Below are 25090 nucleotides of genomic sequence, written 5' to 3'. Positions count from 1 at the left end.
AGCTCGCCTGCTAGGTCGTTGAAACGTTTGTGGATTTCGTAACGACGGTCTTGATTTTTCTGAGCGCTTTTCGGGATGCGAAAGAAATCACGGGCGGTGTGATGATTACTTTTTTCTGCCGGTTACTATTCTGCTGAGTCAGCTTGCGATAAGGTGAATGGCTTATCGATGGTTATGGAGACATGCGACCATTTCTATTCTCCATGCGGAGCTTTTATTAGTAGCGTACGAATCCATTATTACTTTTGCCTACCCATTTTCAGCACCGGGATTAAGGCCGTTCCATTTACGCGTCAACAAGGATGTCTTCCGATGAGCAAGATGCCTTGGATGCCCTAGAACGGGAAGCGTCCGACTTTGTCAAGGTAACGAAAGCTCCAAACAAAGTGCTCAAAATTCGCCTGACTGACTCTAAGGCAGGACGCCGAGATTGATCGCATTAGGAAGGCATTTGCACTAGACGCGTAAGCTTAGCGCTGTTTGGCTGTCTGTACTATGTTTTAGACTAATTGTGATGGTTCTCAACAGATACGCCGTCCTCGACCTCCAACCAGGAGTTACTGAGTCCGATATCAAAGTACAATATCGCAAAAAGTCTCTACTTATCCATCCTGATAAGACAAAGAATCCAGCTGCGCCAGACGCGTTCGATCGTCTTAAAAAAGCCCACTCTGCACTAATGGAGGAGAAGTCGCGCACGTACCTCGATGAATGTATCGCAGATGCGCGACGGTTGTTGATTCGTGAACACAAGTACACATTGGATTCGCCTGAATTAAAGACAGAAGAGTTCAAGAAGGAATGGCGCCAGAAGACAGTGCATGTGTTACTAGAAGAAGAGGCGCGCCGGCGAAGACAAGCCAAGGCTAAGTTACAAGAGGAAGGCCGTGAGAGACGTAAAGAAGAGGAGGAAATTGAAGAACGAAAGCGAAAGCGAGACCAGGACAAGGCATGGGAGGACAGTCGTGATGAGCGTATCAGCAGCTGGCGAGATTGGCAGAAAGGAAAGAAGAGTGAAGGAGACAAGAAGAAGAAGAAGAAAATGAAAGTCATTGGCTGATTTGCAGGATTCGATCACTTTTCATAGACCCCTTCATCACAGTGACACAGGTTGAAGGCATCATAGCATTTGAAAATCTTTATTGTTGTGTCTTAATGGAAAACATTGTCACCAAACTTGTAAGTATTCTACAAGCAGCTTGCGATTGCCTCTGCATTTAGACTTAGACCGAGTTGGATTCAACTTTGAGACACCGATGACTTGGCATCATCCCCCGCCTGAATGGGCACATTGACTTCTTCTTCTTCTTCTGCACATTTAGATTGATGCATCTATTGCAGTGCACTATGGTGAAAGTTTCTATATCAAAGGGACAACCAGGAGGCCGAAAATTCACCTGATTTGTCAAAATGGCGAACATAGAGCAGCTCCCACCGGAATTATTTTGACCAGTGCTTGATCTGGCTTTCGAGAATCAAAGTGACATTCAATTACTCTGCAGTCTCTCTCTTCTTAGTCGCCAATGGTACGAGGCCCTAGTTCCTCGTATATATGCTCAATGGACCTACAATGGCGCGAGGCAGCCATTCAGGTCTCTTTGATATTTTCCTCAGAACTATCCTCAACGATGCCCGTCTAGCAGCCTTGGTTTTCTCCTTACATATAGGCAATTGGGGTTACTATCCACATTCATGCTCAGGTGAGTGGGAAAACCTAAGTCTTCCAAGGGAGGAGATCACCCTTATCCGCCAAGCTATCAATAGGGTGGGAATCAAACATCTAGAATCAAATATCATCAAAGATATACGAAAGCGTGATCGACGACCGCTGATGGCGCTTCTTCTAACATGTCTCCCAAATCTCACCAGAATATATGCACACGTGCCGCAGTCTGATCCCGTTCTCAACGCAGCTCTCATGCAAATATTAGATTGTCAGAGTGGCAGCAATCCATCAGCACTTCTTAGCAAGCTGAGCGAACTTTATGTATTTGGCGAAGTGGACGTTCCTACCCGTGACCCCGTGAATTATGAGCTCCTTCCAAGAGCCGATCAAACCCTATTGCGCCTAGATGATCTGTGGCCCGCATTTCATTTGACAGGGCTGCGGACACTCTCACTTTATGGTCTAGATACAGCGAACGCAGCCTGTCGACTTGGAGCCAGTCCTGCTATGTCTCGGCTGAAACACTTATCCATAATCGGCGGCTTCGATTCCAGCTGCACGTATTCGGATCTCCAAGCTTTGCTCACTTTACCAGAAGCCTTTTCCAGCTTCTCATTATACGTACAAAATTATGCGTTTGGTTCAAGTGGAGATGATATGATATCAAGTGCAGGCCTTTGGAAAATCCTAAAAAAAGCAACAGAACAGCCTTGAATGCCTCGATATTTATCGTGATGCAGAGCATACGAGGCTTTTCATGAGCCAAGGCCATTTTGGTCCTCTCCATTCCTTTTCAAGCCTGAAAAAGCTTTGTATCCAAGCAGAAGTCTTACTTGGTAGCTTCTGGGACCGGCCGAACGCCCCCTACGGCTTGAGAGACCGGTTGCCATGCAATGTCCAGTCTCTTACACTCTATGGCGGTAGAGGGTTCTTCCACATTAGCAGTATAGGCGTGCACCTGCAAGAAGCACTGGGCAGCGGGATATTCTCGTCCCTAACTTCGATTGAACTAGAGGGTTTCTATGTAGATTCTGAAATCTCGGAAATGTGCCGTCAAACCGGTGTTAGCCTTTCAACGGGACGAAGCTGTCGACATAGAGCCGTTTCAAGAGATTGTCAACTTCGGAAGGAAGGAAGGTGGCCGCAGTTCTTGCAAACGACATACCACATGCGAATGGATGGCCAAGGACGAGCGGTCATGTTTGCTTTCTTCCCTGAGGAATGTCGAGACCGTCGTGAGATATTGTTGCCCCTTGACGACAGCATGGACGCCTGCGAGGAGGTCGCTGTAAAAGAAGGAGACCTTGGTCAATGTACCGGCGACTTGAAACTCCGTATGTTGGACTTCTGGGTGCACAATGGAGGCACTTCGTACATGGTCTTTCAAAATTTCGGACATTCCTCGCTGCTACCGCTTTTTACCTTTGCCATATATTTTACGCATGCCCACGTGTCCCGCGAAAAGGTAGATCATCGGGCGTTATACCAGGCTCTTTGCGATTCGTACAACAACTACGATGTCCGATTCGATCTCTACTTTGTCCCCGGTATAGGTGAAGAAGGTTGTAAAGCTCATTACCGTCAGGAGCGACGCTTTCGTGGGGATTACAAGAAGCAACTCAAGGCATATAAGGAGAGTAGTCGTTAGGATGTTTCTCCAGGGGTGGGAGCTCTGCCCACGATGGTACACGATTATTCTGATACTGGCTTTTACCGAGGGTTGCTGTTTGTATGTACTGAACCAGAATGGAATGGCGATCAGAAAACCTTATGGTCTGTGCAATTCGACCCGGTCCGACAGGCAGAAAATGGTACAGAGTCATCGGATGAAGGAAATGCCCACCTTTATTGTATCCAGAAGCACCCAATTAACGAGAGCGGCCGCTGGTATGAAGGTTATGATAGCGAACGCCCGATTGACCGATGGATATCCGATATAGCATGTTGGCATAGGGAGGAGTTGAGGGGGCCCTGGCTGAAAGCAACACGAAGAGGCTGGCAGAGTTGGTGATAGTTAGTCGGTATTTCCTAACATCAATGGATGTACGAGGTAGTTTCATTTGGTCATTAACCCAAAATGATTTATATGTCATGATTCACTCTGCGCAGATCAGACAGTACGTATGGCATCTTCCGCCCTCAACTTCTCATAGAATGCTTTTCCCGTCATATCTATTAACATGTTTTTCCCAAGCATCTATTGCAGTTTCACAAATCATTTTACCAAGCTCTAGGATAAACCAGAAAATATGTAACACACGATACAATATAACAACTAACGGATCAAGGACGATCCTCACTCCAATCAAAATCATACTTGACTGTAATAGACATATGAGCAGAGTCATTCATAAGTTTAACGTTATCCATATCCCTCTTATACGAGTTGGGCTCACTGTGAGCCGAAACGGTCTCCCGGCACAATTGGGCATTCCGACTGCCCTCATGCGCGTCTAGCTGCTAGAACGAACGACTTTTGCTCTGCAACCTATCTCGATGTTTCCTTATAGAAGCTGATAGCGAAAAGCTGCCGAATAGTCGCTCAGCAGTGGACCCGAGAACAAGCTTCCTGGTTCTTCGGAGCAGCGCGTTAAGCGTGGGTAGACATGCGCAAACAATGCCGATGCAGGACTCAATGGTAGACCATAAGTATACGTCGCCCATGACCCAGTTGATGTCGGGGTTCGTCGCGAGTAAGGTCAAGTGATAAATACAACCCATACTTCCGACGGAGACGCTGTACATAGCGATTAGCTTGTGTCATGGTAGCAAACCTATATAGGCCACTCTTACAACCCACCTAAGAGGAAGATACCACAGATCAGTACCTTCTGCCTCGGGCGTATTTGGAGTCTAGAGATAATCGGAATCAGAACTAGCAACGTGATAACATCTGTGAAGACGTTTGTTGCCGTGTTGCCAGGGTAGAATGCACACAGATTAATGATGCACTTTCCTCCCGACGGATCAGCAAACTGCGTATAGAAGTATGAGATAGCGGCTTGCAGGAGCATGAGAAGGTAATCGTGCAGCAAACGCCATGACCGATACTGAGGGCCAGACAGACTCACATCACCCAGTTCATTCCAAAGATTCGACGATAGAGGATAATCGATACTTTGATGGAGGGAAGGAGAGCCAGATAGTAGATGGTACACGAAATTACTACCAAATAGGGCATCATCAATACAGATCTACTTTTAGCTCTTATTTAAAAATCTATGACATATTGCAGTACAACGCTTTAAATGTGTCAACATGACTTAAGCGCACGCCACAAAACTTCCTCGCACCTAGAGACAGGGAATAACACTACAAATCTAGTTTAAGCTTAGTCCAGCCAAGGTAGTGCAAGGACGAGAGTAACGTCAACCCTTGGTTTAGTACCACTACTCGACAAATGGATTGAGGCAGCCTAGCTAGGGCTCGTACAGTAACTTTAGCAGTTGTTCGCATGCTTCAATACATTAAATAAACTTTTCCCACTCATTGAATTCCCATTACCTCATATCCAATGTTCAGAGGTATATACAAAGCGATACCCCTCTATGAAGTAGCGTGGAATGCGGACTAATCTATAAAGCTCCTTCTCGAGCCAAGAAAAGTTGGCCCAGGAATGCCTAGTTTACAAAACTAGTACAGTCGACGTAAATCACATCAATCTCTCATGGATGTCGTCTTCAAAATTGCCCGGTTGGGAGCTGTTCTCATTCTCTGTCGCTTTGTCTGGAATTACTTCCAATCCCTATTGAAGTCGTTTCCTGGACCATTTTGTGCCAAATTCACCAATTTATGGCGTTTTCAAGACGTGTTCAAGGGCCGCTGTGATATCACACATAATAAACTTCACCGAAGATATGGACCTGCAGTTTGCATAGGTCCTAACGTGTTAAGTCTCTCTGACCCTACATTAATCAGCCAGGTGTATTGTACCAGAGATCCGTGGGTTAAGGTGAGTAATAAACTTATCTAGGATTCGCAACATATATATGCATGGTTTGATAAGAAGTACCTACCTCTAATTCCTTGTTCAACTCGCAGAGCGACCTGTACAATGTGAACGACTCGGTAGTGTCCGGCGTTCGTATTAAGAATCTCTTCTCGCATCAAGACGAACAATGGCATGCCAAGTACATCCGACCAGTCAAGAGTCATTATTCCATGACCAGAGTACAAGAACTTGAGCCCGGCGTCGACATAACCATCAACATTTTCTGGAAAAGTTACGAGAGAGATTCATCTCAACAGGCAGCATCTGCGAGATGAGCAAGTACATCAACTACTGTAGGCTTCGACACTCGCATGCCAGACACCTCACTGATACCGTCAACCTCTAGTTACATGGGACTCCATGAGCCAGCTCAGCTATTCCAAGTCTATTGGTATGTTAGCAGCGGGAAATGATCGCTTTGGAATCATGGAAGTATCTACCAAGTCTCTGGACTATTTTGCATCGGTAAGTGTATAAGCTTAGGGTGAGGAATCTCGCGCACAAGTCCTTCAGGCACTCATTCCTCATTGCCGCAAGTGGGTCAAATCCCAAAGTTGGATTTACTTCTAGATAAAAACCCTATTCACCGTTTGGGGCCTCCTAGTTTTGGGTGGTCCGTGCAATTCAGCGCAGAGCAGTATCAAAAGCGCTGTGCCGAGGGGAAACAAGCTCAGAATGGCTTCGAGGATTTTCTAGATCGGTACATTGAGGCCAAGAGCAAGGTTCCGGACATCGTAGACGACAATGTCGCCGAGATGTACCTGATCACCAATCTAGTAGCGGGTAGCGAGACGGTAGCAAGTACCATTTGCGCGGCAGTCTATTATGTGCTGAAAGACAGAGCTGTGTACAACCGTCTGCAGGAAGAGCTTCGTGGAGCTAATCTATCTGCACCTCCCCAGTGGAAGGAGGTTCGGAGTCTCCCTTATCTCGACGCTGTCATGCGGGAAGCTATGCGTGTCCATCCAGGTGTTGGTCTCTTGCTCGAGAGAATTGTTCCAAAGGGTGGATTTACGCTACCTGACGGTCGCTTTGTCCCAGAGGGCACCACTGTGGGCATGAATCCCTGGGTCATGAATCGTGACAGTACCATTTTCGGGTCTGAGCCTGATTCATTCATGCCTGAGCGGTGGCTTCCGGCCGAGGGCGAAATTGACGAGGCGTACCAGACTAGATCCTCGAAGATGAAAAGTACAGACTTTACCTTTGGTGCAGGACCCCAAGTATGTCTGGGAAGGCACATCTCCCAGTTGGAGAGTTACAAATTTGTTGCGACGCTATTCACGAACTTTGATGTGAGTGTTCTTTTGCCTATTTATATGGTGTGAGACACAATACCTGATAAGCTCTTCTCCAGGTTGAACTCGAAAATCCTGACCGTGAGTGGAAAATAACCAATTCCTGGCTTGTGAGACAGGAAAATATTCCAGTTATAATTAAGGAAAGAAAGCGTTGAACCCTAACACTTCTTCAATGCAGTGGACTAGAATCTAGACTGCCTTCTTGTTACAGCCGCAACTTGATTCGTTTCGGGAGCGGTCTTCATCCACTTCTTTGTCTGATCGTACTCATAAGTCTGAACCAGTGGAAACAATCTGATCACGGCCCAGAGTGCTGAGATTTAATAACTTAGCAGTCAGTAGCATCAACTTGGGACTCAAGATTGCAGCATCACTGGACCACATGGGGGTTGCTATGTCTAAGTAACTACGAGGACCAATCATATCAATGATATATCGAGTACAAACTTGAGATTCTAAATATAGACAAGCTCATACAAAGGGCTTTGTGTGCTACATAGAGCTTCTATCAAATAAAGACTCGATAGTGCGCTGCTTGGCAATACCGGAAGCATGGACAAACTGATCATACCCTGAAAATTTCTTCTATGCAAGACCAGGATGTTGCGTCGGTTAATGAATTCCTATATCAACAGCCTAAGTTGTGGTCTACATGTTGGGCAAGTTACTATAGTTCTGATATTCCCAAACCAACACAATACATATACTCGGTTTGTTCCGTACAAGGGTATCTATCCAGTCACGCCGGCCGTACGTAGTAGTAGTACTACTAGTACCTTTCCAGAACGCTCCTAATTTGCCTCTTAACCTATACTTCATATTAGGTTCCAGAAGTAAAAGTCGATGCCATATCAATCATTAATTCACTAATTTTTAAAACGAAAAAAAAAAAAAATTAGAAAGTTAAATATTTGCATGATTGGCCGAACAAAGTCCGCCGAACATATGCCGAACGGCACGGAGAACAATGCCATCATTTGAATGAGCGGCAAGGACTGTAGATATAGTACGGAGTAGTGCTCACCAACCAACCTCTTTGTCCTTCCTTAATTTAGTTGTAGTCTTTCATCCCAAATAGGGCCTTACTCCCACATAACTACAACGTAGTTGAAGGACATCTTCATGCATAAAAATATGGCAACGCGATTCTCTAGAATTCTAGAAAACGTTCCTATCAGGCAATGCACATGCGATAAGAAAGCGGTCAGCATGCGGGGCGCGGGGCGAGCGAACCGATTCGTTCGGACCGACAAGGCGACCAGAAGATTCTCCAGAAGTGTCATCACCCTCGGTCTCGATTTCTTATCGCACGACATACGCGAGGGTCGACTCAATTGACCCCTGACCGAGTTTATACCGGAACCAGTAAGGGAAAGATTTATTCATTATCATCTTTAAATACCGGCTAGCATCGTTACGATTCGTTCGATTTCCAAACTCCTAGAATTCAACTTCCGCTTCATCTGTTAATTGTTCAAATCCCCGGGCCGCCCCTCACTCACCCACTCAACCTCCCACCATCACCCAACCACATATCATCAGTCCTTCCCACTCCATAAACAACAATAGAACATATACAAGAAGAATGACCGACACAGCCATTCAACCAGACCCGGCCCTAACCCAATTAAATGGAGGCACCTCGAACCTAAAAAGCATGGCGCCCCATCTCCCCTCCCCACAAGCGCAATGCACCTCCACACCCTCCACACAACAGCCAACAACATCTTCCTCTCTCTCAGAAATTATCGCCCAATGCCACCACAAAGTGCACACCTTCCTCGCCGAATCCCACCCCCCTGATTCCCTCCTTGCCGCCGTCCAACGCCAAACTCGTATCTCGCTCGACGTCGCCGCAACAGCTCTCTCCCGCTACAGCCTCCCAGAGCTCGCCCTCTCTTATAATGGTGGAAAAGACTGTCTGGTCCTCCTGGTGCTCTTCCTCGCCAGTCTGCACCCGCACCCACCACCCGAAAACGGCGGTCTCAAGTCCATCCCGGCGATATATGCTCTACCGCCGGACCCCTTCCCCACAGTCGAGGAGTTCGTCCAGTGGTCGTCGAATGCCTACCATCTTGATATTATAAAGTACACGACGGAGCCGCCGAAGTCGACGCTCAAGTCGAGTTTTGCGCACTACCTATCCCTCCACCCGAGTGTGAAGGCGATTTTCGTCGGCACTCGCCGGACGGATCCCCATGGCGCTAAGTTGACTCATTTCGATCGGACGGATAGTGGTTGGCCCGATTTTGTTCGTGTCCACCCTGTGATTGACTGGCACTATGCGGAGATCTGGGCTTTCATCCGCCAACTGGGCTTAGAATACTGCCCTCTCTACGACCAGGGATACACGAGCCTCGGTGGTCAGACAGATACTCACCCGAATCCCAAGCTTCGTGTCGACATTACGGCGGGAAACGAAGCCACTAAACACTACCGACCAGCATATGAGTTGACTGAAGACCTGGAGGAGCGGCTGGGGCGCAATTAAGCCCCTTGACCGCCGGCGTGGAGTGTTACCAGAACTGTCAAACTGCTCATGCGGAAGTTCTTTGTTTGATCCGATTTTTGCATAGAGAGCGACCTGAGAAGATTGGATGACATTGCGTAATGGATCCCACTTTTTATCCCCGCCCTCTTGCATGGCTTTCTCTCTTGCTCTTATATCTCTATGTATATGGTAGAAGAATAGATTTCTTATATCTCTGTGGGCTGCTGTGTGCAAGGCCGTGAGTACAAACTCCATTAAACATTTACCTAACCTTTATCATGTTGAACAAAGGGATACGTCTCTAAGTCAGATACCACAAATAGCAATTCTCAACCATACCCATCGATCTCCTTTTTATGGTCTTCATGTGCACAGGCCAAGCGTAAAAGATATAGATCTTAAAAGCCATGCTGTCGACCGCCATAGAATGGGCATGTTGTCAAAACAAATCAAGACCAGGAAGCAATCGGCAAAATCAAAAGACGACCGCAAGGCGGTGACAAAACAAACAAAATTGACAGAACAAACATGGGAAAACAAGGTGCAAAATGACGTGCTTTTGTAAACATTGTAACCTATAGCATATGCTGGCATGTAGTCATGGAGCCGAATGTGGGGATAAGCCCAGAAGGAATCCATAAGTGACTCAGTGGACGGATCGTGGAGATTTTACAACGATCTCCCTGCGGGACGGAATAGGCGACAAAGACTCGGCTTTGATACTCTCCTTCCGGGGGCTGGTTGGCCCAGATTGGGACTCGGCACAAGGAGAGTTGGGCAAAGCAGTCCTAGACGAGACTGTCCTAGACGAACCGCCAGAGATAGAATCCATCCAGCCTACATGACTAATGGGAAGCCGTCCACGATAGACAGGCGTATGATCAAGTGTCGCTGGGCTGTTCCCGGCGGACCAGGTGTTGAGGTGTACATTACTGGGCTGGTTCTTCATCACAGGATACCTGTTTGCTCGTCAGCCGGGTTCATATCTTGTACACACTTGTCGATACGTACGGAGGAGAAATGGACGTCGCAGGAGTCCAGGTAGGGCCCATCCCCACGGGTGAGGGATAACTGACTTGGGAGCTGGGGCTGAGATGGGACGCAGTCTGTTGCAGACGATGCAAAGAAGGTGATGGGGTTGAGCCTTGGACTACCTCAACCGAGTAATTGTACTCCCCGGCTCGATAAGCCCGGCGCTCATTACTTTGCTGTTTGAGCAGCTTCTGAGCCTTTGTGTCTGCAAAGCGAAGGAGTAACTTGACGCTATCTTTTGCCACAGCATTGTGGAATTCGACCAACACCTTCTCCGCGATCTCGCGGGTCTCGAATCTGGGCAAGCTGTTAGGGTTCAACAACATAATGGAATGGGCTGGGACACCTACCGGGCAAATCCAACTTCCTTACTCACGCCCGTCTTTTCATCACGGCTAATCTTCTCGGACACGACACGGTAGGGCTCAAAATGACGACGAAGATCCTGAAAAGAAACTTTTGTTAGCCCGATAACGATGGAAAGATCAGTCGGCTCACGGCTTCAGTCCAGTCGTTCGGAATGTTGGTGCAGTATATATTGGTGGATGTTTTGTCTTCCAGATCCTTGAGACGCGAGTTACGAGATTTCTTAGCCATATTAGCCATGATCGCCGTCCATTGAGTATCGCAAGTGGTGATTTACCTGAGCAAAGCTGGCTTGATAGCCAAGATAGAAGAACCCTCGAATGCAATTCTCGCAGGATTCGAAGTTGTAATACTGCACAAAGCCAAAGCTACCGATTCTGTGAGTGAGAAGGTGGGAACAATGGACACGTCACATACCCTTTGCAAAGACCCGTATCCAAATCCACGATTGCCTTGCAACGATCAATCTTTCCGAAGCGGGATGCATATGCGTACAGCATCTCATCGGTCGTCTCCGGCAGGAAGCCTCGGATGTAGACATTGGTGATACCCTCACGATTCTCGAGGCATTTAGCGAGGGTAAGATCAGACGGATTGGTCCACATTGCAGGCACTGCCCGTGGAATTGGAGGATCCTGCTGTGTCAGACTCTCCAGGTCTTGAAGAATGTAACCGTTGGGAGTCTTCATCATCTGAAAGGGAAGGCTGAGGCTTTCGCTCCTCTGCTCCTCATTACAGTTCACCAGATAAGGAAGGGTCGGGTACGGAAGAACATTTGGGTACATATATGGCACCTGAGGTATCTGCGGTATCTGGGGCATCTGATCCGGAAGAAAGACAAAAGGGTATTTTGGACGCTGCGCTTGAAGGTTTAAAGCTCCGAGCAGGGGGGTCAAGACATCACCCGAGTGCTGAGGAGACATGGTAGCGTTGTAATGACTGACAGCTTTCAATAGGAACTGAGCTGATGGCACACAGACCCTCTGAGGGATGTTCCGATGTATAGTTGTACGTGTTTGATAAGCGACTAGCAATGGGTCATTCGAACAACGTAGGGGACGGGGGGAACAGGAATCAGGTTAAGCAGCAAGGTAAGAGTGAAGAAGAGGAAGAAGAGGTGGAGGAGAAGATGAAGGAGGAACGAACAATAAGCGGGAAATTCTCCTTCATGTCGTCATTCGCTATAAGGAAAGAGTGTGATGTCTTCCATACATGGCAGGCACCGCCGTGCTTGTTGGGGAAGGAACTTACAGTCAACACCAAAGTAGGTCGCAGTTTGAACGATACTGGAAAGCGTGACTTGACAACCTGTTGATAGTAGGTACCTAGGTACTACTACTAGTGGTACTTACCAGATACCCGATACTACTAGTTAGTATTTGCTAGGGTTCAACTTGCAATGATAATACTGGAGAATATAAATTAATTCAATCGTTGGTTAAATCTTCACTAGGTACTAGTTCTATCGCGTCACATGTACATAGAAAGCAGGTGAGTTACAGTCTCCAACTGTATATCATTGGTTTTTTTTGTTATGAGTATGTACAGTATCTTAGTAAGTTGCACAGCCCTGGCAACGATATATGGTAAGCGTCATTGTCAACAGTCATATTTTCCACCACGCAGTCTTGGGATTTAAATTGAAGGGTTACTTTAACCTCTTTTGATTTCGTGTAATCGTAGGATTCATACAAGGCTGAGCGAGGTCTCCGAAGGAGTCGTGAGCTCAGGGGGTAGCGAGCTCCTTCGTATACGCATTTGTTCAGCATTCTATCTAGTCGATTATCTAATTCGGTCCGTCGAACGAATTCCTATCTAAGCGAGCTACTCGCCGAACCGTTCGGGGAACCATCAACTAGTTCGGATATGCGTCGAACCTGTTCGCGATACCAGCGAACCATGCGAAATCACACTCTAATATAAGGATTATTACCCGAAGACGATGTACGCTTTTTCTCTCTCTTTAGTTTATTATACTTATGTATGTATAGTAGAGAATGATGAGAAAACGAGTTAATTCGAGTCATGTTTATCTGAAGACGTGGATAATCATCCTGAAAAAGGTAGATCTCCAACTTGTACATACATGTCCCTCATACGTCAGGAAAAGCTGGCTATAACAAAATCGGATGAAAACCGAGCGAGAAAAAAAAACAAAGGAGAAGAAGAAGAAGAAGGGTAAAATGAGTGATGAAAGAGAGGCTAGGAAAAGAAATCCATGAAAAGAAAGGTACGTCGATCCTGTACGTTGGCGTCAGGATGCATCAACTTCGATGTATAAACTATATAAAGCCTCGAACAGGGTCTAAGGATTAGTCTCCCTTACAGATCCGGCCCTTGCCCACTAAACTCAAGTACGTTAGGACTGGCTTTCACGTGAGGATGTCGGCTCTCGGAGCTCCGCAGCCATTCCCGAAGAGGACTTCCCCGCATGGAGATGAACGGCGAGAGCGGAGAAGCTGGGGCGTCGAGAGCAAGTCAGACCACTTGGAGTTACCAAATCTTGTGCCTGAGAGGTCCCGATGCTCCCCTGATGGGTGGATAGCTCGGGTAGCAACGGACAAAATACCTCGTTTCCTTCTTCCCGTCGAGTCCCATTCACCCTCACCATTCTGCCTACCGTTGCAGCTGAAGCCAGCATTTGAACTTTATTACCCGGCTTGAAGGACATGGGTTGCACTGGAAGCCAAATATAACTATAGCTGTCCCCCCATTCCTTTTTCTCATCGTCCGCACACCCGACGGAAATACCCATACTTAATTTACCAGTCACCTGGTGCTCTGTACAGTACACAGGCTTGAGTTGTCAAGATGAGCATGTCGCGTGCGCTATCCCTTCCTCTGCGGAGGGTGTCTACCACTTCTCCTGTTCTACGTTTGTCGCCATCGGCTTTCACAGCTACTAGAGCATTCTCGAGTTCATTGCGACGTGACGATACATGGGGGTTTATCGGGCTAGGGCAAATGGGTATGTTCATATTTTGTTTGGTTCAGCCGTAATCCCTATGCTTTCCCCGACCACCCAGAATGGCCGACGTGTATATTGGGGGGCACTAGGCCACAGCGCCTATGTTTACTTAACACTCTTTACCTCCTTACACCCGAACTCATTGAATAAACTACCTCGTTCTTCACGCCTTTTACCTTTTCTAACCGTATGCACTACCGGGAACTAAACATCATTGTCTCCACAGGCTACGCCATGGCCAAGAACTTACGCGCTAAGATCCCCGCATCCGACACACTAATCATCCGCGATGTAAACGAAAACACCGCCAAAAGATTCGTCGAAGAGAACCAAGAAACCATCCGGAACAGTGGAGCTAAGGAAGACACCTCCAAGGTGCTTATCGCTCAGAACGCACGAGAAGTAGCGGAACAATCGGTAAGTTTCGCGTTGTGTCTTATTATCCCCCACGCCCCGGGAACAATTCATGCCACAAGAATCCGCACAACCTTTGCTTAAAAGGAGTCTCCATTATGGACCGGACAGTGCTATAAATACACCCATGGACCCGACTACTTTCATTGGCAAAAGGGACAAAAAAAAAGAAGAAGAAAAGACAAGGATTGGCATCATTTGATTAGTTTCTAGTGGGATTAAGAAAACGAAGTCACATACTAAACTACCACCTACTCTCCAGACAGTGATAGTCACCAGCCTTCCAGAACCTGAACACGTCAAGGATGTCTTCTATTGTATGCTCAGCCCTGGCGAACTTCCGGCCCTAGAAAAGGAGCGCTTGTTCATCGACACCTCCACAATCGACCCCGCTTCGTCCAGAGAAATCGCCAATGCCATTCACACAACACGCCAAGGGCGATTCGTCGACGCCCCGATGTCAGGCGGAGTGGTGGGGGCCCGCGCTGGCACACTATCCTTTATGTTTGGGGCTTCATCACAGACTGGGGAGCTCATTGACCGCGTGCAGTCCGTTTTGATGCTAATGGGCAAGAAGGCATGGCACATGGGTAATTCCGGAACAGGCGTTTCTGCCAAACTAGCCAATAACTATCTCCTGGCCATCAACAACATTGCTACCGCCGAAGTTATGAATCTGGGAATGCGCTGTGGGCTCGACCCCAAGGTTCTGGCCGATATGATCAATACGTCGACTGGTCGCTGCTGGCCGATGGAAATCAATAACCCGGTTCCGGGCGTAGTCGAGACCGCGCCAGCGTCGCGCGAATATGCTGGTGGGTTTGGCATCAGTTTAATGAATAAAGATCTTCGACTCGCGATTTCCGCTGCGAAGGAGTCTGGTACTCCTCTCGCCTTGGCTGATAAGGCCCGGGGGGTGTATAAAGCGGTGGAAGATGAGCATCGAGGTAAGGACTTCTCGGTGGTTTACAAATGGCTACAAGAGCAGTCGGCTACTCAATCGTAGCAAGTTATCATCGAATTGGTGTTGTTATATCCTGGTTGGTTTTCCTTTAGCGCTGCACAGTTTCGAGAACCCTACATAGTTTTCTTCTATTTTCCTTTTTCCTCACTTTGTGTGCGATGATATATGCGGCAGAGTTAGAATTGCATTTTTGCGGGCAATTGAACAAACATAAATGAAATTATAGCTGTATTCCTTTCGGGTTTGACCCAGATGATATACATAAGTCTAGCTTCTACCGCAAGGAATAACTACTGGCCTGTATAAAACATCCCAGAGACAAAAATCAATGACAAGCGGGTATGTAGTATATGTAACCTCCGAAATAAAATTGCGCAGAAACGCCCCCACATTGAACGGATTATCAGATTGAAGGAAAAAGTAACGTATGGCTGACAAGAAAAAGGATGCTTATACAAGCCAAGTATACTCCGTAGTCGGACATGCATTGCAAAGATGAAACGGATGCTTATTGACCCGGTGATGCCGGGTTGCTGGCTGGACCCGTGAGATACTCTGACGGCACTTTCGGTACACGGGGTGAACTTGCAGTCTGAGCCATAGCTCGGTGTTGAGCTCGGACAAGATCGCGCTGTCGCTCCTTATCTCGGTTATTCGCGGCGCCGCCAGTAAGCCGTCTCATACCACTGCGGATCATGGACTCAAGTGACGAGGACCCATCAGTTGCGCTACGTGTTTGGTTGAGTTGATGAGGTGCCAGTCTATTAGCTATGATACGCTCATCGAGATCATACATTCCTTCTTCCACTTCATCATCGGAGAGGAACGCAGATTCGTTGAAGCCAATAGGTGGAGTGGCAAATTGGACACTGGATGACGTCGGGGAAAATAATTGATTGACAGGAGACGTGACAGAACGAGCGTGCGACACTGGGCGTAATGTTTGACTCGACGCCTGAGGTGTCAGTACCCCTGGTGAATGTACCCCGGGGCTGTCGAACCGGAAATTTGGGGGTCGAGATTCAGCGAGGCCGTTATGGAAGGACGACGAGGAAGCTGTTCGGGCGAGAGATTTTCGTAAAATTGGGGCCGTTTGTTGGTCATAGAGACTGGCGCTAGTGTCAACGTAGGCCCCTGTAAAGCCACGCAATGCCGAGTCTGGAATAGAGTCAATTGTCGGGTTACTTGTCTCGGTCTCCTCAAAAAAGTCGTCCAGACTGTCCAGTTTCTGTACAATATCTCCAATATTGCCATCCGCCTGCGTGTCAATAGACTTCATCGTGTCAGCCCGCATAGGGAAGAAGGCATCGTTATATTCGTCCGCATGGAACTCGACTTCGGAGGGAGTGGTCTCTTGCACTTCTATGCGATCGACCTCAGCACAGGTGTAGAAGACAGCGTGGACGTTATGCCGGGTGATACTCGACTGGGTAGCAGGCATCGGGATAGACCATCCGGTGGGTTCTGGTATACCATACAGACTTTGAATACGCTCGTATTCTTTGCGGATAGCCCGAGAAGAAGACGACGATGCCATACTCATTCGAAGATGATGGCGCTCCATGGGGTTGCCTGAAACAGTCATAATATGATCCATCACCTGCAGAGCCTGAGGGCAAAGATCGGTTTGCAAAAGACGCAAAAGGGGCGATATCAAGTCAGGGCCATGGCATGTTACCTCTCCCCGTCGCATGTCAATTTCGGGAATGAGCACGCAGAGTATCTTCATGGTTTTAACCCGGAACCAATCAGTCGTGTTGGTCAACAAGCCCATGAGAAAGATAAGGCTCTGAACATCCTGCCGGGGGAAATAGTACGAGCGGATTTCGGTGATAATGTGGCTCAAGAAATCGTTCTCGGCCTTATACTGTCCATTGGCAAACCCGAGGAGAGAAGCTGCAAGACGGGGGCACCTCTCACTCTCAGCAACACGAGCTAACAACGTAGCACGAGCAAGTGTCTTCGGATCATCGACAGCAGGATCAAATTGATGTAGAAAGTGGGCCATGTTTGCTAAAATCGTGAAGAGAAGGCGGTTGCCATCACCCATCAGTTCGTTGTTCGGAAAACCACTCAAACGGTGCAGAACATCCAATGTCAGGTTAAGCGACTCGCATGATTTTAAGCCTTTATAGACTAGATTCTGAAGACCATCAAATCCGCCCTCCCATTTAGCGGGCTGGCCTTTGATCAGCTCTGTGACAACCATCGGGTCACTCAGATCGACGCGCTCCATGAACTTTTCCAACATGCCAATACTCTCAATGAACTCTGTCTCATGGATAGTATTCAGGCATGCACAAGTGGTCCAAAACAATTGTGGATAGCGGAGAAGATCCGTTGGGGCCAAGGAGCTAATTATAATCTTGAGCGTTGTGAGAATCTCCATTGAAAATGTCCGGTAGTCTGCTTCCTCATCCGCAATAGTATTGGACAGTCGAGCTAGCATATCTGCAAGCATCCTAGAATCCAACGACATGGATATGCAGCGAAATACTTGGAATGATCGACAGGCAAGATGTCGTACGGGGCAAGATGTCGCCCAATTTAGAGCCTCTTTAGCCCAAAGATCATTTATACCTTCATACGCCAAACTGAAGAAATCAACAACCTGCCCAGTCACACTTCCCATCGACGAAGGAACCCGGCTGCCGTTATCCTCTTCATCCTTGTCATTGAGGTCTTCATATTCCCAAACCACCTTTGGGTCGCTTTTGCGGATAGACTCTACAAAATCTTCGATAGACTGCCTAGTTCCAACTGAGGCGTCGTCTTCAAGCTTAGCAGCAATTAGTTCATGGATCAGGTGGACCAACATTTCTCTAGCCTGCTCTTGTACAGTGAGTGTGTAGTGATCCCAGAGAATCAGGACAACGTGAAGTAGCTTGACTACATCTTCCAGGGGAAGAGTAACGGGAGCAACCATCAAGTCCACGAGAAAGATAAGAGCGACTTGGCCAAGAGAAAGCCCTGCCTGTTTGTTCCCCACCGGGAGTACAGCTGCCAGGTCTGCGACGTAAGGCAAGCCCTTGAGATCCGGTGGAGGCGGGGTTATATCTTTTCTCTCCTGTACCATATTCTTGGGAACAACTTGCAGCAAGAAAAACTCGATAACCTTTGAACCAGCAGGAGTTCCCGCAAGGAAAACAACAACTTGCTTAGCATACTCCACAAAGTTCTGTTCTTTACGCTCCAAGCAAAGACTAATAACAAAGTCAAGGACCAGCTGCACGTTCCCGCCGTGTGGACCTGTTGTCAGTGCTTGCCAAAGAGCTTGAACTTCATTTGGGAGTATGGTGCTGCACCGAATAGTAACCTCGAAAAGGTTAGCTAGAAGCATATACGACCTGGCCGTGGGCCCGCCGTTGGGATCGACTTGAAGCTCGATTGCCTGTACCCATGGCAAAATAGCAGCAACCATGTTTCGTTGACTATCGGGACGCAAGTTCCTGAAGTGTAAGGAGAATTCTGAAAAGAGAGTAAAAGCAAGGTCAGAGTGTTGTTTTGCTAAACGCTTAGACGTTTCAAACTGTGCTAGTTTGTATACAGCGGTAGTTTTATCAGAGATACTGATGTCGAAGTCTTGCAGTCTAGAGCTCTTCTGTTGGCGTTCCTCTAGGATGCGAAGAAGTTTGGCGGACTTCATTCTGATTTCCCGTTTCTGATTACCGAGGGTGACGAGGACTGCCCCCAAGATCCTCCAGAAGCCAAGCGGGTAGTCGGTGTGCTCGATGAGTACCTCAGAAACCACTTCAAAATAACTCTCTAGAGCCTTGGGCCGTTCTGAGACATAACACATCTCTATCGACCGTTCCAGTAGGTAAGCATGCTCTTTATTGTGGACGATCAGATTCTTAAGTGCTCGTCTGCCAATCGCATGCCACTTATCACTGATAGTGCCGAAGATAATATCGATCCACGATAGCATTCGGCCCACATCGAATTGAAGCACTGAGCCACTTTCTGTAGTAATGCTAATCGGTCCCGCCTTCAAGAATTAGCTGACGACATCAGTCATGGAGGCGAAGGAGTTACTTACACACAAAGATGCCATTGCGCTAAGCGCTGCCGCACGTAAATTCTTCTTTTCTATCTCCATGGCTGCTGCAGTGTTACGTAGGTCGCCGGTTTCGCGCTGATTTGTAATGGCAAGTTTTCGCATGTTTTCCTCTCTCTGAGAGATCTGTGCCTGGTTTGGAGAGTATCCACACCAATCTTCCATGAGAGAGAACGCTGACTTTCTGGATTCAAATGGTATCCAACGTGAAGAATCCTTTGTACGATGGATTCCCTCAAAAAGCTCTTCCATCAGCCCGCAGTAGTGAAATCGTAGCCGCTGGAATTCCCAGTCATTCTGAACTTCAGCATCACTCAAAAATATCCGTAGATCTTTCGCGTATGTAACGAGATTGTTGACGATCCAGTCGTCGTTATACACTTCTGGCTCCTGCAGAAAGTGGGATGTAAGCTTGTAAACATGTGTAACTTCCGTCCGCAGCCTATCCGTCCTTCGATTGCGTCTTGGGCTGCTCGGAGATCGGTAGTGAGTGCCAATGCGAATCTTAGCCTCCTCGTTGCAGGTTGTGACGGCGTACTGGAGTGACTCAAGCAATGTACGATAAAGGTTAGTATTTATGGAACCCAGAGCGACAACAATTGCATTGCGGATGGAAGCCCTCTCAGCTGACAGCAACGGAATTACAAATGCAAAGAGGCTCCTGGCGGAACTGATCTTGTCATTTGATTGCTGGGAACCTTTAGAAGATTTCCGCGCATGTTGAGCATTGGCTAGCTGGCTCTGAGACTGAGCGCCTACACTGTTGACAGTCGTGCAGGCCATGACTAAGTAAAGCTTCCACTGTTCGATCAGAATCTCAGCCGTCATATGGGACCTTCCATGGGGGCGGGCCTGTGTGGCATCCAAGAGGCCATATGGGGGATGTTGGGGATTTTCAGCAAGTCCCGTGATCGTTTTGTGCATCTGAACAAGCCTTGCGCAGACAATCTCCCGCCCGAGAGTCACAGCAAACGGACAAGTCTCAAAGCTGATCCGGATAATATTCGGAAATACTTTTGACCACAATGTCGAATCGTACGACACTTCACTGCTACACAGTTCGATAAGTGTATTTTGTGATGCACTTCTCCGCTTTCCTTTCTGTATTCGGCTTCTCTCGGCAACAGTGAGTTGCTCATCACTTACATTCAAGATCTGGTGAGAGTCGGCCTCGAGAATCTTGATTATTCGTGTGTTTTCCTTACCAAGCGCCCTATCAAACTCCGTGATAAGCCGCAGCACGGTTATGGCGAAAGCTCGCACCCTTCTAGACTGCGAGCACAGAAAGAATAGGCCATGGGATTCAATCTCTTCAACATGAGCCAGGACGCTAGAGAGGTCAAGCTGCAAAGCGCGGCTACCAGAGCCAGACTTATCGCCTGAATCAGCCGCGACGGCTCCCTTACTTTTGTGCTTGATCTCCTCTATCCAAATCTCCAACAACTCAACATACAGTCTCAACGTAGATTCTATATGACCTGGACCAAGCATGCCTTCATCTGACATAGTTGAGTACCTTGCATCAAAGTTAAAAATAAATCGAGCAAAGCCTATAGTTACCTGCTGCGCGTGGCATTGTCTCGCAATCGCCTTCAAAGACTCTGCGGATGAGAAGGCTATATTGGATTGCACGTGCGCGGTGCCAGTACAGAGCAAATTGATCAACGAGTTAAACGGTATATGATCTGACAAGCACCGAGGGAGTGCTTGAACGGCAACATGAAGCAAATCGTAAAAGCCTTGCCTTTGATCCAATGTGTTTATATGATCATCGCGTCTCCCAAAACCGAAGGCCTCTGAGATCGGAGTCTTCGGAGTCGCACCTCCAAACTTCTCATCCAACGCGGCCTGGCCACCGAATGTGTTGTCACAGAGAAGGGTGATTTTGCCCAATATCTCGCAGAAGCGGATATAGTAAGTCCTAACGTTGTCACTCAGCCTAGAAGTGTTGACGGGACGTGGCCGTGCATCGTCTCGGCTTTCGAAAGCAGTTGGCAACCGCGGGTCCGCAAGGAATTGGGGCCGTAACAGATTAGTCGATGCTGAGATGTCAGTGAAAGGGTTCGGTATCGACCCAGTTGGGAACGGAGGGCATAGTTGGTCACAATTCTCAAGGTCGGTAACTATAGCAAGGAACGATCTAATGCCAATGACCATCTTCTCTGGCTCCATCTGCTCGATCTTCAATTCTTTGCCGGATAGGAAAAGATCCGAATTTATCATAGGGAATATGATGTTACGAAAACAAACCTCCGGATGTTTGAATCCAATCATACGCACCAGCTGAGTCAACGGCTCCGTGACCGCCGGCTCGGTGCTCAAGTATGTTCTCTTGCCCACGGGTAGTGCAATTCTAGCTACTTCATCAACCTTTCGGAGAGTAGCTGTCGGAGACTCTGAGTACCGGAAAAAGTACGTCCAAAGTAGGCGGCACATGGCATGGAGAGCTGGTCCCCTGGTAGGACGGTCCTTTAGCCTTGCTGGCAACCCTAAAATGACGGACAACCATTGGGAGGAAAAGTTCTCTTTAGATGAAACACACAAGAGTAAAACGTGGAGAGGGAAAGCAGCAGCCCAGTGGCGAGGTTTGGTCAGCATTTGTGACAGGCGCGATTGAACTAAATCCAAGAAGTCCTTCCACCGAGGCAGAGATAAATCACAGTTGGGATTCGCTGCGACCGGGAGAAGCAGCTTCTCAAAGATATAGCAGTAAGCCTGCTTGACTCGCTGCCCATGCGCATTAACAAACAACCGTGCCAATGACCGCATGAAGTCACAGGACTTAGGCCATGCGTCTGGATGGGTCCTAATCCGGAGATGTCTCATCCCTAATATCAAAAGCTCGGCTCTGGCATCGCCGTCCTTTGAAGGTCCCCGAAGTGTCTCTTCCTTTTGGTACCGTTCCAATTCCGTTATAAAGCGGGTCGTGACACTTGTGAAATTTGTTTCACTCATGATTCCGAGCAGCTGCGAGTATATCCTCCAATTAGCTATGCGAAGTGGGGAGGCTGCGACCTGGTCCGGATCAACCGTCTTGAGTTGGCCAAACACAATTTCTTCCAAGCGCTCAGCCATATCGACTGTGATAGAAGCAAGACTACTCTGATTGAAAATCTCAATCAATACTCGGCAAACGAGATACACCGATACAGTTGCACGGCGCTCGGCCAAAATGACATCGTCACTCCTGGGAAAGATTGGGTTAGGAGAAGGGTGATCTGGCTGAGCAGCCGTTTCAGCAGCCACTTGGAGGGGTTCTGTATTCCGCCGTATAAGTAAGCCATTCTCCTTTGACTGTCATTATTAGGGATGATTAGCTAGCGGGCATCTATTCGCAGGGAGGTCTCAACCATACTTGATTAGGTATTTGTTTGGCCATGATCGCAGCATCACCTTTGGCTTTACGCCAGAACATGATTGTATCAATCAAAGGTTTCGGCTTTTGCCGTGCGATATGGCCAAGAGCGGAGATCAACTGATCAAAGCTAGGGTCTGCTCCCGGTCCGCACACCATTTCCACAGGTACGTCAGACTCCCCCAGTTTCATAATGGCTTGGTTTATCTTGTTGTCTGCCTGGCCAACAAACTTATCCCACAGTCAGCTGCTATTACAGTTATACTTGAGCAGGGCCGAAATGCGCTTACAGAGTTGAAAAGGTGGTGCAAGGCATATTCCCCCACGGTCTTTGATTCCGTATGATGATTCTTTGAATGTGACCGACTATGAGAGCGAGGTTTCCCACTCGAGTTCATCCTTCTATGTGCTGGATTCGCCGGTCCGCCCTCGGCGGCTTCATCTGTATCCCGATCTTCAATGGTGCTCAACATGCCCTGTAGAGTATGAGCCGTCCCGTTGGTCCCCTGGTTCTGATGAAATGTATGCATATCAAGCTGCTCCAGTCGGCCTAGCGGGGAATTATCTTGCTCAACGCTAACGCTACGCCCGAGAGACGCGATCATCTCCGGGCTCAGAGGACTATTGGAGGTGGAGGAGGCGACAAAGCTGGGGTTGCGAGAGTGCTGGATCCCATGAACAATCGAAGTCTGGCGATGGTGTCCGTATGAGTTAGAAGGACGTCTTTCCAGAGTAGCATCATAGCCTGCGCCGGGGCGTCCGGAGGCAGTCTCGGGGCTTTTGGAGTGAGAGTGGCCGCGGCGAGTATTTTGAGGTTGAAGGGTCGAAGGGGCAAGCGTGGAGGAGTCGGTTGGTCTTCCTCTAACGGCGGACGTTTCTCGACTGTGAACCGTGGAAGATGGAGTACTTCTAGTCACTAACCGTTCCGGTGGGGATGCGAAGGTATGGTGCGACGCAAGACCTGACTCGTCAGGGATGAGGGGCATTGTTGTTGGCTGGACGGGGCCTGCTTTGATCGATGGGTGTGAAGCCACTAGATATGCATAGAATTCAGATTAGTTGATCGATCTTCAAACTATCATACAGTTATAGGATAAATATTGATGCAGAATTTTCGTGAAGAAAGGCTGGTATTCAAACCGTTGGAGAGTCATCAGGGACACATACTGTTGTACTGCGTCTTTTTATTCAACCTGGATTCATTGCTTACTGAGGCTCACATCTACTGGAGCGAAAGAATCCAAGGGCAATGTAGAGCAGCACATTGTTGCTCAGCAGCCCGAAGATGGCGGAGAATAAAGTGAGATGGTGGTGGTGTCCAAGGATGATCTCTGACCGATGAGCTTTGTCCTAATGGGCAGTCGTTTGTTCGCGACCGAAAGCACGGGTCTTCTATGGGCACCACGAGAGGGAAGAGGGGGGAAATAAAAACCCATGGTACTCGTCCACAGTACTTGTAGATTGGGTTTCAAAGCTATCTTGTTTTAAAATAATTATAAACAAAAAAGATAGGTTTAAAGCCGATATAACCTATCTGCAGCCTTAATTTGCACATAAAATTGCGTCGCGTACCGCAATTTCCTTCGGAAACGGGCGGATCTGTTCCCAAGGTAAGCTCTCGTCCTGACAAATACATAAATAAAATATACATTTCTTCTGCATCTATTTCTAGCATTACCATCAGGTCCATGACGACCTACTTATGCATTCCAATACAGTCCAGATTTTCCCCGCAGAGAACCAAGAAAATTCAAGGGTTGGCGGAGTATCTTCAATATAGAGTGTTCCGCAATTAACGCTTGTGGGGTCCGAGAAAGATCGGATGGAGTACTTAATATTTCTCAATCATGCTCTTCCATAGATGACATGGAACCCACCGAATACCGGGCATGAACTGGCGGGCTTCGTGTGACTTAAAACGCCGCCAAGTAGTCGAGCTATTCAAGATAATCATTTCTTCTTGTGGGTTGATGTTCAATGATATATACATTGAACGAGTACCGATACTATCTGATTGAGACTTAACAGTGCCCATGAATGATAATAATTATATTACGATAAGAACTGGGCATTTGAAGATGGAAGGGAGGAGATGCCATGAACTTCCTGGCATGCCTCGATTGCCTAATTTTGCCGGCCTTGTATGGTAGGAGGTAATAATGAAGTACTGGGGTAAAAAAGACAAGTTGCTGAAATCAAGCGGAGGCCATTCGAGTCTGGCAGATGATACCATCGCGCAGCTACATGGTCATGACGGTTAAACGTAACTACAGACAACGAGCTAGATAGATCATCGAGTCTGACAGCAAAGGTGGTGTAAACAACAAAAGTTGGTCGACCCTCTTGCTCTGAGCACAAGCCTAACTTCCAATACTTTGGTCCTCCGTCGCACTTGAACCGCACGGCGCGGAATCACTTCCGTACCTTTCCAGACATCCGATTAGTCACTCATCATGATCGGAGAAACAGCTTGGATGCATATCCG

General features: G+C 47.8%; 6 protein-coding genes across 6 annotated transcripts; 4 read left to right on the top strand and 2 right to left on the bottom strand.

Moving 5' to 3' along the window:
* Positions 1 to 302: 302 nt before the first annotated feature.
* Positions 303 to 1060, top strand: ABOM_004092 (DnaJ domain protein; the record flags this gene model as incomplete). The annotated part of the gene is made up of 3 exons (XM_022531222.1): positions 303 to 365; positions 421 to 464; positions 529 to 1060. 3 exons carry the CDS (start codon positions 303 to 305, stop codon positions 1058 to 1060), a joined length of 639 nt encoding a protein of 212 aa, XP_022393021.1.
* A 510-nt stretch (positions 1061 to 1570) lies between these two features.
* On the top strand, positions 1571 to 3314 carry ABOM_004091 (uncharacterized protein; the record flags this gene model as incomplete). Its single annotated transcript, XM_022531221.1, has 2 exons — positions 1571 to 2287; positions 2370 to 3314. 2 exons carry the CDS (start codon positions 1571 to 1573, stop codon positions 3312 to 3314), a joined length of 1662 nt encoding a protein of 553 aa, XP_022392938.1.
* Positions 3315 to 5928: 2614 nt separating this feature from the next.
* ABOM_004090 (FAD synthetase) lies at positions 5929 to 9449 on the top strand (the record flags this gene model as incomplete). The annotated part of the gene is made up of 4 exons (XM_022531220.1): positions 5929 to 5950; positions 6004 to 6122; positions 6212 to 6952; positions 8403 to 9449. 4 exons carry the CDS (start codon positions 5929 to 5931, stop codon positions 9447 to 9449), a joined length of 1929 nt encoding a protein of 642 aa, XP_022392937.1.
* Positions 9450 to 10095: 646 nt separating this feature from the next.
* ABOM_004089 (putative RNA binding protein MSSP-2) lies at positions 10096 to 11770 on the bottom strand (the record flags this gene model as incomplete). Its single annotated transcript, XM_022531219.1, has 6 exons — positions 10096 to 10408; positions 10461 to 10778; positions 10832 to 10926; positions 10980 to 11069; positions 11125 to 11224; positions 11265 to 11770. The coding sequence occupies 6 exons, from the start codon at positions 11768 to 11770 to the stop codon at positions 10096 to 10098; spliced, it is 1422 nt and encodes a 473-aa protein (XP_022392898.1).
* A 2279-nt stretch (positions 11771 to 14049) lies between these two features.
* On the top strand, positions 14050 to 15235 carry ABOM_004088 (uncharacterized protein; the record flags this gene model as incomplete). The annotated part of the gene is made up of 2 exons (XM_022531218.1): positions 14050 to 14232; positions 14492 to 15235. The coding sequence occupies 2 exons, from the start codon at positions 14050 to 14052 to the stop codon at positions 15233 to 15235; spliced, it is 927 nt and encodes a 308-aa protein (XP_022392899.1).
* Positions 15236 to 15701: 466 nt separating this feature from the next.
* On the bottom strand, positions 15702 to 23636 carry ABOM_004087 (putative cell morphogenesis protein (PAG1); the record flags this gene model as incomplete). The annotated part of the gene is made up of 4 exons (XM_022531217.1): positions 15702 to 19181; positions 19233 to 22544; positions 22606 to 22836; positions 22896 to 23636. Coding segments are annotated over 4 exons (7764 nt in total), but the record flags the coding sequence as incomplete, so codon positions are not given.
* Between the last annotated feature and the right edge of the window lie 1454 nt (positions 23637 to 25090).

Source organism: Aspergillus bombycis (assembly GCF_001792695.1).
Source record: "Aspergillus bombycis strain NRRL26010 chromosome Unknown contig00010, whole genome shotgun sequence".
NCBI lineage: Eukaryota > Fungi > Ascomycota > Eurotiomycetes > Eurotiales > Aspergillaceae > Aspergillus > Aspergillus bombycis.
Note: the sequence above shows the minus strand (reverse complement) of the source record. Positions and strands in the feature narration are given on the sequence as shown.